At 39.0% G+C, this 12,725-nt stretch overlaps 1 protein-coding gene across 2 annotated transcripts in view; it reads left to right on the forward strand.

The window, feature by feature from the left end:
* The window catches only part of LOC146809654 (uncharacterized), a 974,089-nt gene extending 963,547 nt beyond the window's left edge, over nucleotides 1-10,542 (forward strand). For both annotated transcript variants that reach the window (XM_085616509.1, XM_085616510.1), the window contains one exon: nucleotides 5,041-10,542. In XM_085616509.1, coding sequence (XP_085472635.1) covers nucleotides 5,041-5,360 — 320 coding nt within the window. In that variant the 3' untranslated portion in view covers nucleotides 5,361-10,542. The remainder of the gene's footprint in view (nucleotides 1-5,040) is intronic.
* The last annotated feature ends 2,183 nt before the right edge of the window (nucleotides 10,543-12,725 follow it).

Below are 12,725 nucleotides of genomic sequence, written 5' to 3' on the forward strand. Positions count from 1 at the left end.
CTAGAGGGAAGGGATGGGAGCTGTATGTGTTTTTGATTTTGGTTGATTAAGGCTATGAAGGGGAGCTGAAGCTCATTAATGTAAGGAATGTGACGGGGAGGTCGTACGAGGAGGTAATTAACTTTACTAGTAAGTAACAAAAAGAATGACCCATTTATGGTGTTCTCAGCTTATTTGACTCCTGATGTTCTTGCTGCCAAAATAAGATCACAGGATGCAGTAAAGTCAGCAGGAACCATTTTAAGAAGCATCCTGAAGATTTAAATTTTGGACTTAATGACAAATTTTGTGATGCCTCAGAGTTCTGCAATTCATGGGAGGCAACAAGAATGCCTGATGTTGTCTTAATTTTTTTTACATCATTGATTAATATCAGCAAAGCAAAACTGTTCAAACTATAGTTCTTAAGTTCGGAACAGAAGCCGACAACATTGATGATTGGTTTGAGAATATAAGTGAAGAAGTGGAAGAAAATCCCATAAACCGACAGGCTTATGCTGCATAGGGGAGAGGAGTTGGCCTTGGGGAGAGGAGTTGGCCTAACGGATAGGGTGCTCGACCTCAGATCTGGGGTACTGGGTTCAAGTCTCGGTAATGACACTGAACATCCTGTGATTCTGGTCAAATCACTTAATCTCCCCATGCTTAACAAAGAATGAATGGGTGTCCTAATGTAACGTAACTGGTGCTATGTAAAGCTCTCTGATAACTGATTGGATTCGGGTCAAGTTCGCGCTATATAAAACTCTGCAAAAAAAACATTTACTGTCTTTTCCAAATCATGTTTTATTATTTACATCACGTCAAAAAGAAAATTCCACAACGCATGATGACTGCCTAATAAATCTATGACAAGTTCAAAAGTAGAGAGTTAATCACTTCAATGAATAGGATTGGCGTATCAACATGTTATAATGACATGGTACGGAGCAGGAACTTGTTAGCAGCTCAAGCTGTAAAATCTTGTGAAGCCAACAGCACACAACTTCCTCATATCTTTACCAGGAAAGGATTTACAATTGCTGCTCTTGATCATTTTGATTTTGAAGACAATTCTTCTTTGTCTGGAATATCTAGCACACATGATACTGTCATGGTGCTTTTTCAAGACTGTACCAATGAAGTAGCTGCTGGTTAATAAGCTGTGTCTGCTGTAGGCATAAACAAACGAAGCTGAAAACTTATAATCCAACTGCCTTGCCAACGTGTGCAAAATCACTACAAGCCTTCAACACACCGTAGTCTACCAAAAAGATAATAAGCGGCTGAGGATATGGACCTTTTTCTACCTGATGCTGCGGTCCGCAAATCTGATTTAACTGAATTTATCATATTGCTTATTTGGTGCAGTCAGAAGGATGAAGTAAAGCCAGTTCTTCCGTGGGCTGGCATTCATTTTCTGATATCCCAGAATACTGTCCCACTGAGGAAATTTGGGTTTTTACCAGCAACACTATCTCCAGTCACAAACTCCACAACATTATGCACAGCTCTAAAGAATTTCCAAAATATGCATGCACAGCTTGACGACCAGCCTATCCTGCCAATTTTCTGTGATGAAGGTGTTTTCCATATTGTAGCTGACATTTTTATGAGCAATCCAGTAGAATTTGATTACCTGTATCCAATGATGGGCATTTTACACATGAAAAAAGCTGTGTATCTCAGTGGATGTGTCTTAGATGATGCACTTAGTCAGTGTTGAGTGTTTATTCGTTACAAGGCATGCTCATCATATCTGAGGCTATAGAAACATTGGAATGCTTTCTGGAACAAGACTGACAAATTAGGTGTTATATCTCAGAAGTGAACAAGGCACAGGGTGCATTTCATTCAGAAGACATAATGCAGAGCCAGGCAATGTTTAATACACTCAGTTCAAAATAAGAAAACCTGAAAACCAAGTTCATAGAGTTTGTCAAAGAATAGGAAGAAAAATCGGAACTTTGAAAGTATTGGGTAAATGTTTTATGCATGATAGCTCTAGTGAAAAACTTGGTACATGCTGATCTGGAAGGTGATTGGGAGCTGCATCTGAAGACTGTAGAGTCACTGATTACTGTGCTTGGTGAATTTGATTGCACAAACTACCTGAGATATGGGTGCTGGTATTTATAAATAGCGAAGAAGCTAGAGGTGAAAAAACCATACCTCTATCGAAAATTCATCCAAAGACATTTTGTGGTAAATGACAGCGAGGGAATGTTCAATGCTGTGGTTCCAGATATGAAACTAGAACAGACGATCTAGAGATCATTGAAAAGGTCCAGGGGACTTGATGTTCAGACACGTAAAAGTGAATATGTTGCTCAATGGCAGCAAGTTTACCATGAAGTCTTTTTGACTTGCAATGTTTTTAGAGCAATGACAAATTTAAAATTAATGAAACATCGTGAAACTGTTCCTCACCACAAATTTGAGGGAAAGAGAGGGGAGCATTTTAATAAACAGCCATGAGTAATTGTGAAATTCTACTGACATGGCTACAGCCGATGAAAGATATTAGAGGAAACATCTGAAGTTATAATTGATGTTTTAAGAAATAAAGGAACAGTGGAAATTGAAAATTTGAAAGGAATTGTTGGAACTATATTGTTTGAAGCACTGAAGAAGCGAACTTTTCATGAAACACGTGTTGGCTTGGCTGTATATGTCACAACATTTCATGAAACTAATTGAGGAAGAATTTTCTCAAGTGTATAGTGAGAATATAAACTTGAAATAAAAGAATATATATGGACATCTAAATTGTGATATGTGTTCTTCTCCGCACATGAACTACCATATGGACGATTCCCTGTGAGGGAAACAGGGAACTGAGAAACAGCGCCAGGCTAATTTTCTATTTTCCTTCTGTGAACTTCAGTTTTTAATAAACATGTTGACAGCCTTCATTATTCCATGCAGCAGCATAGAATCCCCCTTGAAATGACTGAGTCTGTGTGACTACACAACTTCGTGGCAAAACATAATGTGGATAACAATATAAAGACACGTCTACTAGAATTACTGGAACATGGATTGAAACCATTTGCAGAACTGAAACAGGAGAGATTTGTATTGAAAGAGAAAAAGCTGTTCGACATAATCAAAGCTAAACTTCCACGCTTTAATTGTCATAGTAAGAGTTTTGTCCAACCAGCCACTACTAAACATGCTACAAAAAAATAACTTTTGTAAGCACATAGAGTGAAGGATGTAGCAAAAGAAAGGGTTGAATTTATCAATGACATTCTGTTGCATGCTCTTCTTCCAAAAAATGCATTATTTGATGGAGATGCTGCAACTAAACCAGTGAAGCACAAACTCATACAAGCGCTTGAAAAAAACTTTCACCTGCAGAATTTCAATTTGAAAAGATTTCCTCATTGAAAACTGCTGTTGCTGTGAACTATATGTCACAATTGCGAATGGTCAAGATTTCGTCCATGCAAAACTTCGGAGAGGTCGTTCATACTGTGTTACAGATATCAAAGTAAGTGTGCACCTTGCTAGAATTGCACATTGTCTTTGGCAGTTATCTTGAACTATCTGTCAAAGAATGTGAGAAAATCAGACGAATGTCTATAAATGGAAAAATTGACCTTGCCTGCATCAAAAATTTGACACCTCTACCAGTGCAACTTGATAAATTCCGGTCATCTACATCGAACTAGATGGAACTTGGAGATATTAACTCACCCAAACATTGCTGGTCCGTCAGTGAACACTGAATTTCCTATTATTGCAAGTCGAATGATTGTCAATGTGGAATTGGTGCCTGCAGAGATATATTCAAAAGATGCACGCCATATTATTCAAGAACTTAACGGCAAATTGGAAGAAGCTGACCTTCGTGTTGTACCACATGTTGAGTGGGCTGTTCGAAATGGTTTAAATGGAGTCATTTTACTGTCATATGACACAGATGTTAATATTGTGCTACTTAGATTTGTTGCAATGTTCATAAGTCAAGGATCGACAGAGTTATGAGTACGTTATGGAGCAGGCAAGAAAAGACACTTAATCCCACTTCATATTCTGTGCAGGAAACTTGACCCAAAGATGCCTAGTGTGCTTATCAAGACACATATTCTTACAGGTGATGGCACTATAAGCAAAATTTGAACAAAGCTTGAAACTTTATCTGCTGAGCCTGTGAAGTTTCTAAAAGGATTTGCTATGACAGAAGAAGAATGTGATTTTTAAGACATAGAAAATTACCTTGTGCAGGTGTGGGAAATAAATGCTGACTGTCACACGTTTGGCGATCTTCGGTACAGTGAGTTCAAGAGATCAGTCCAGCTGAGTGACAACCCACCAATTTCATATTTTCTGCATGGACACATTAAGGGGCACATGCATCATTCTATTTATCGGTCGCAAAGGGGCAGATTCGCAGAATATTCCCCTTTGCAACTGATATTTTTGCATTTGGCATGCATCATCCAAATGCAAATTTGCAATTTAAGTTATCGTAAAATTTACGATTACTTAAATAGCGAATGCATTCAGGGAATTGCAAATTGTGATTACCTAAATGCAATGCATGATGCAATTTTAAATTGCGATTTCGCAATTAGGAATTGCTTATTGCCATCAATTTAAAGTTGATGGTAATTTATGAAAACTTTGAAAAATGCACTAAAGTGCATTTTTCAAAGTTCCATGTTACACACACACAAATCCTTGGGGCATGTGTGTGTGCAACATGCGGTCACATGGCAATTTCAGGGGTGCATCAGGGTGTCCTTTTGGCACACTTGCACCCTTGAAAACGCATGTGCAATTTGCGAGTCGCAATTAAGGACTGTGTAGGAATCACAATTTATTTTTTAGATTCCTACATGCTATCCAAATAGTTTAGCCAATAAACATGTTCTTTAAGCCATCCAGATAAGAAATGTAGCAGAAAAATATGTTGTGACTTGTAAGAGATTTACAAATCCTGTTTTCATTTCTTTAAACTATTACGTGTGAAGTAACACTCACTTATTTCTGTCAGTGAAAGCAGAGCAGAATGGAACACATTTGTAATGTTAGTGAATCCATGTTTTCCAGGGCTTCACCTCAAAGATGGCGTGTGTTCTGGATCAATACCGAAAGTCGTCAACAGTGCGTACCATGCAGAGCCAAAAAAGGAGGAATATTGCTCGGATGAGATGTACACAAATATGGGATTGCTTGAGCAAGACTCCATGGACCTCAGCCAGAAAAATTCATCGTGTGACCAAGAATATGGTAATAACTATGAAATTCTTTTTAGAAACCCACCAGACAACGAACAGAAGGAAATGGCTGGAGAGGAGGACTATGGGACAATCTACACTGAGGAGCCAGATGATTGTGCCGAAGCCATTTATCAGAATTGGGAAGGATAATGACAGGGCCACCGGAATTATGCACCAATGTTGAGTAAATTATGCAGCGAGAAAAGGCAAATTATGCAGCATAATGCGGTACATTTTGTGATAGTATTACTGCAATGTTTTGTCATTTTTACACTTATTGACACTGTTTGGGCATTGGTTGCAAATTATTAGTACCAGTGTAACACCCAAATATGGGAATAAGCAATATAAAGGTGAAAAGTTAATTTTGGCATAGGGCCTTCCATTGCGCGGCAAAACATGCAGCTGCATTCTTAGGTCCATATTTATGAAAGGGTTATATCAATTTTGCGTCACACAACTGGATGTAAAAGTGACGTATCCCTTAAGATGTGATTTATCAAGCCACGCAAGACCCCCTTGAGGGTCCTTGAATGGCTTGATAAATCCAGAGTAACGCATCTCAGTGCAAATCACTTTATTGCATTACTCTGCCCCAGGGAGGCGTTACATGGGTGGTGAGTGGGTGTTCAGATACAAATCCCTTAATTTTGATGCATTGCCAGTTTTACCATAAGTGATAGACATGGGTATGCATCAAAATGCTATACAGAGGAAAAATATATTTACTTCTCCTTGTTTTCCCTATTTATATGTGTGCTGCATTCTGCCAACGCAAGCACCCTTGCACCATGGAGCAAGAGTGCCTGCGTTGGCACTAGGCAGAACATTGTGGTCCAGCACTGGTAAAAGGGAGGAATGTGCCGTACAATGTGAAGTACAGTGCATTCCTGCCCTTTCCCTATCATGCAGCGCAGCAAGGTGACTTGCTGAACTGCATGAAGTAATGATAAATACGCCCCTTAGTAACTTAGGGACTGTTTGATCCAGCAGCAATTTATTTTCATAAAATTTGCAGATTATTCAGCAGAGGATGGATTATGTGGCAAATGCAACAAATCTTTAATTATGTGAAAAATGCTGCGGCTGCATAATTGCATAATTCCAGGGGCCCTGGATAAGAGGCTTGAACAGTTATTTCACCATCTCAGATGCAGTATGATTACAAGGGAAACTCAGATTTTTTTTAAATCAAAATTAGGTCCAAAAGATGTGATGTGTTAAAGAATTAGAGTTTTGAAATTTCTCAGCCATAGCCCCAACAGCATTTGAAGCTAAATTAAAACAGCCATTGGCAAAGCCAATAGGACTGGCTTTCATTTTCAGTTATGTGCCTGACTGCTGGCATTAACAGAGCTTGTAATGTTTAGTGCCTAATCTAAGTAGGGTTCTGTGTCACATATTTGAGCAGTAGACTTTCCCTTGTGCCCTGTTGCCCTGCAATTAGATCCAGGAAAATCAATTTGTGAACGACTAACTGAAATTTGCACCAACTCTGTCATCATAGGTCATGGTAACTAACATAATGGATACCTAATATGGAACACCTAAAATGTAAAAGAGGAGGCTTTTCAAAGTCTTTTTTAACCCCTGCTGAGACTAAAAACACGAGGTAATAGACCTGAAGCTCCACCTACTTGAAGTCATAAGGCAGGAATACGGAAGCTACAATGAATGAGTTTGATTGGTTTCTATAGCTTTTCTCTGTATCCATTCTCTTTATTATTGGATGACTGAAAACCCAAGGTTAAACATTCTTAATACGTTTATTAAATTTTCTGAGAACACGGTAGATGACAGTAGGAGAGTTGTTTACCATAGGTGTCCATGCAGGGGCAATGCATTTGACATATTGTATTTAATTTATCAAAATAACACAGCTCACCTAAACAGAAGTAATGAATAAACGAAAAATCAAAATGTTTCATAGTAGGATGTCGCCAATGAAAAGAGCAAATGCTGACTGACATTTAAATTCAAACTCTCATGGGCATATATTGCAACTAGAAATCCTACATTACACCACACAAATATTTTTTTCTTTAAACTATTCTCATTCCTTATCCAATTCAAGTGCCTAAGCTGTGATTAGACTGGATGTTGGTTGCATACAAAGAAGGCAACTAGTAATTAAAATAATCATGTTTTAAATGCTTGAAATACATATTAAAAGGTGTACACTTATCAGAAATGTCGCTACCTCAATTGTAATAAAATAAAGACCACGATTCTTGAGTTACCAAATCGTACAATGTAGGGCAATTTGTTTGACAATGTGCCCACAGGTAAAGAGACTGTATCTTGTGCTTTTTCTATCAGCACTGCTGCTAGTGTGGGGACATCCTTGTTTGGTTATACATGAGCCAGGAGCTGCTCCAAATAAGTCACCCTCTTGAGTCCAAGTGCATTGTGTCGACACCAGCACACCTAGTTTGAAATGCACCTTGAATCTCTTTCACACTGTGTGCTTTCCCACCCTCAGAAGCTGTCTGCAAGGGAGCAGTGGAATCTGAGGCTTTCCCCTCCAGTCAGTGCACCAACCTCCACATAACTAACTTCAACTGCAATTCATAATTCCTTTTCTTAAGGTGCTCATTCTGGTAGCAAGTATCAAAGAAAGAAGGGAGCACAGCTGCACACAGTCTTAGCTTGACATTAGCTGCTGTAGCCATTTAGGGACAAATATCTGTTTTACTTCACAAGTTGACAACGAAATATATCAAGGTACAAAACTGGTTTGTGTTGCGAAACTGTCTAAAAAGGAAAATGCATTTTCCAGCAGACTGCGACAGTTCCTGCATGATATGGTGTGTCCTCTCTCCAAGATGGGCAATGAAAATGACATTTCTATTGAGCACAAATTGTATGTAGTATATCCTTTGTATTTAGGTGTATGCATATTGATTGCTAATATAACACAGTAGAAACCACATTATAATAATTGCCATTAATTACTTTTCATATCAGTTCTGTCGATTGAATCAATATCAGATCGATGAATGATAGAGTTAAGACATGTAAGGATTAAATGTGCACTTTAGAGGTGGCACACGTTTTTGCTGCAGACAAATAACCCACTGATATGTTTACCAGATTTGGCTTGGTGACCTCCAGGTCACTGAAGGATCTCTGCATCAAATGCACTGACCCTCTCAGCTGTCTCATCAGGATATGCCTCCCTGAACTGCAGGATAAAACAGTACTCACATAGCACTCTATGCTGTTGTAAGATGTTTCAAAACTGTGAATGTACATTGCACCTAAATCAATGGAGATAATCATTAACCCCTGAGGGTATCGTAGCAATATTGAATCCTGAGACATGATGGATAAACATAGCGCTATTCAGGAAATGTTTAACCCCCTAAATTGTCCTACATAATGATTGATTTTCGGATCAACATAGTGAGCTGCAAAAAGGATATTAACCCATAATTCTGATTTTTATTTTGGCCGTGAGCGATTGACAATGGCTGAGACTTTTGGAAGCATGCCACCCATCAGCTTTTGTCTTTTAATTTTATTTGTGGGACACATTTGCAAAAATAAGGCATATGTACTGGCACTGCACATGCTATCACTGAAGCCATCCCTCTTGAATGCATTTTTCTGCTGCTGCTTCCAACTGCTCATATTCCATAAGAATGATTATTTTTGCTTTACTAAATCATTGTACCATAATATGACTAAATGTTTCGGAATGAACCTCTGGTGTAAGCCATATTTGAAAACTGTTTTTAGTTCTGACGCTAGCTAAGATCTTTTAGTTTTACTAAAAATATATGTTTTATTTGAAGGGGCTTTCAGCCTGATTTCTTCATCCAATGGGTTTATGTATTGTTGTGTTGTTGAGTTATTCACATTTTTCCTTCCACCTACTATCGCATACACAATGCAGCATTACGTCAGTTTACTTTGTGCCAGTGTTTCAGTTTTTACATTATTATTCCAACATTATCAGTTCCTGTCTGCTGGTAATGCTGCTGTTCCTTTTAGAGTGGTCTTTGTTTATCTTAATGTTATTTTTAGCATAAAAAGATCGAGTGCATTTGAAACTATTCTTTATAAAGGTATTGTCATTTTAGAATGCATGCTTTGAAGGGCATTTATAACTGCACTCAGGATGTCATTCTGGGATGTCTTTTAATTGAGGAGTTCAGTTATACTTGTAAATCAGTTTAGCCTGTACATCCTGCTTGTATGAATGCCCACGTTGCTTTCATTGCTCTTGTATGTTGTGATATAAAAACATTTAAGTATCATATTACTATCTGAGGCTCTGCTGTTTATTCTACCTATTTATCTTTCCATCTATCCATCTATCTATCTATCTATCTATCTATCTATCTATCTATCTATCTATCTATCTATCTATCTATCTATCTATCTATCTATCTATCTATCTATCTATCTATCTATCTATCTATCTATCTATCTATCTATCTATCTATCTATCTATCTATCTATCTATCTATCTATCTATCTATCTATCTACATATCCATCTATCAATCTGTGGTTTCAACTCTAGTTTCTATCTATGCAACCCTCTCAATCTATGCTACCATTGTCTGTCTGTCCCTCCATCCGCCCCTCGTCTGTCTCCATCCATCTATCTATCCAAATCTTTCTATCTTTGGAGCCTCTCTATTTATCTATCTGTTCAACCCTTTCTACTTGTAATAACGATTTACAAAAAAATAGCAAAAAAGCACTAGCAAAGCATGAAGCTGGCCGTCAATGGCAGATGATTCACCTTTTTAGGTTTTGTGTTAACCAGGACCTTTTGATTTTACCAAAAGTATGTGTATAACTGTTGGTTATAGGTGTTTACAGCATGATGTCCTTTCACAGGGAGACATTTCTCACACAAAGTAGCTTGCTTCATTGCCAGGGGCTACTATCATAATGTGTGCTTGTTTGATACCCCAAAATATTTTTGGCTTTAGCCAATGCTTTTCTTTTTAGATTGATGGGGCTTGGCAGCTTCCCCATCAATAACGTTTTGCAAAAACCACAACACAACAATACAGGAATTGCCAAAGCCAAAAGACTGATGGACAATGACAGACTCACTGGCTTTGCCAATGCATGTTGCCGACCTGGTGCACAAACTGTAAAAAAATGCTATTGTATGTTTTTTCATAAAAAGCTTAGGTTTACACTGAATGAAGAATTTGTATATGGTGCATTAATCATGATTTTGATCTTTAACAAGTTGTTGAAATTGAAAAATCTAATTATTGCTGATCAAGTAGTGTTTTATCAATCGCTATATTGTGATTTTCCTGTTTTTTAATGATTCTTAACAATAAAGAAAATCTTTTTCTGTCAGACTGTGATAAGAAAGCTTTCATATTTGAGTAAATTGAGATTATTTTTTAATATACTATGTTAGAAAATTAAAACAAATAGGACAGGGGATGGGCACTAAGAATTTTTTATTGTATGTTTGTCTGTGGGGTGGGCCTCTTTGTATGAAGTTTGTGCAAATAATCGCTCCCCTTTTTAGGTTTCGCCTGCACAGCATTTGCGCTATGCTTGTGAAATCTATTGCTTTTCATATAAATCTTAAAAGTGGCTTACATCCCTCCCCCTTGCTTGCCTGGCTTTTCATTGTTTCATGTGCTTGCCACTTAATTTTTCTCTATTAATATTGTCTGTAGCTTGGTTTCCTGCATTTACCAATGCTTGTTCCTGTGTTGTTCCTCGTGTACTTCTCTTATCAATTTCCCATTATCAAAGTACTGTTTCCATATGATTTTGGGGAAGTCTTTTTTTTAGGCTTTGCCTACACAGCGAGGCTTGGAACCATTGTTTTCCAAGCCTCGCTTTCAGCCCTTAGCCCCCCTTTGCATGGGCCCCCTCCCTTCCCACCAACATGCTTCACGCATGCCGTGTCCCATTGACCATTCCTTTCTGCCTCTATCCCTAGTCTTTGCGCCATATTAGCCCAATTCCTTTTCACGTATTATTTACAATTTATTTGCGGTTTATAGAAACTGGTGTGTGTTGGACAACACTAAGAAATCGCGACCATTGTATGCTGCCACTTGCTTTATTGACTCTGTCATTTCTAATCACTATGGGGCATATCAGCAACAACCGGCGATAATTATCGCTCAGCACTCTTAGCTTGAGGATAATTATCGCCGGGTAACGTGGATTTTTATCACTGAGATAGCGTGCTATTAGCAACGCTTATCTCCTCAGCGATAAAAATACTCACGCTAACTGCCTAACGTGAGATTATCGCTGGAAACCCAGCGATAATCTCACGTAGTGTGGCGTTAGCTTGCTGATAGGGACTCACAAACTTAGCCATGATAACCACCTTCCATAGGATATCATGGCAAAGTAAGTTCTGAAGCAGGCGTAAGGAAAGTAGCGATAACAGGGGTTATCGCTACTTTTCCTGCCTCTATGCTTCATAGCGTGGGGCTTGATGATAGGAGAAATGTCGCCTAGCGACATTTCTCCTGTCATGTTAGGTCAGAAACGCCCACTTTGGATCTCATTAGAGATGCAAAGCTGGGCGTTAGGAATCCCCACGCTAAAGCAAGGTTTCACACGTTAGCGTGGCCTTGCTAATTAGGCGATAAAATTATCGCTGCTTTTCGGCCGAAAACGGTCGCAAAAGCGGTGATAATTTTTTATCGCCAGCTTGTAAATATGCCCCTAAATTAGGGCGAGACTGCTCACCTAGTCCTTCTGACCCGAGCAATCGAAGCAGGTCGTCCATGACGTCCATGCTTCCCTGCAGCAGGCTCTTGCTGGTGCCCGGGGCGTCATGGAGGTGAATACCGTGAATGAGGTGCTGGAACTGTGCATGCACACTGTACGCGCTGTGATGGAGATGTGTGCTCTGCTAATGAATGTGTGTGCGCTTAAACTGTCAGCGGGAATCTCATCAAGATGCATTCTGTAGCGTGCGTGTGTTAATTGCAGCGGGGTCTGCATCAGCTGTCTTTGCGTGTCTCTTGTAAGCTAGTTGTACCATCCAGTCTTTGCTGTGGCCGTGTGTTTTTCAAACACTGTGGGGCAGATTTACAAGCCCCTTGCACCACTTGTGCATCATTCTTAACATGGGAAAAGTGACGCAAAAGTGCCGCAAGGGGCTTGTAAATCTGCCCCTGTGGTGCCAGTTCCGGGTCGTAACCTGAATATCAAGGCACCGTTTCATAAAGCTAGCTAAAAAAAAAGAGCCTCTCAGGCATTGGAAATACCAAATATGGTGATTGTGGAGGGGATGAGACAAATTGCTCTGACGGTTATCAGGACGCTCGCAGGTTTAAACAAGCATTTACAATGCAATAGGTCTTGCAATGACATTATTTCGAACTATTGGCATTGTAAATGTCAATGTTTTTTTCCCCTTCGTGAAGCATTAATTTCTGTCCAGTGTAGGCGCTGCATAGAATCGCAAATCGCTCCCCCTTTTTAACAGAAGGACCCTTTCCAAACAGTTCTGGAATTCCTATTACTCGGTTGTGCATAGTTAGTATACATTTGTTTAG

Source organism: Triturus cristatus, chromosome 7, assembly GCF_964204655.1.
Source record: "Triturus cristatus chromosome 7, aTriCri1.1, whole genome shotgun sequence".
NCBI classification, from domain to species: domain Eukaryota; kingdom Metazoa; phylum Chordata; class Amphibia; order Caudata; family Salamandridae; genus Triturus; species Triturus cristatus.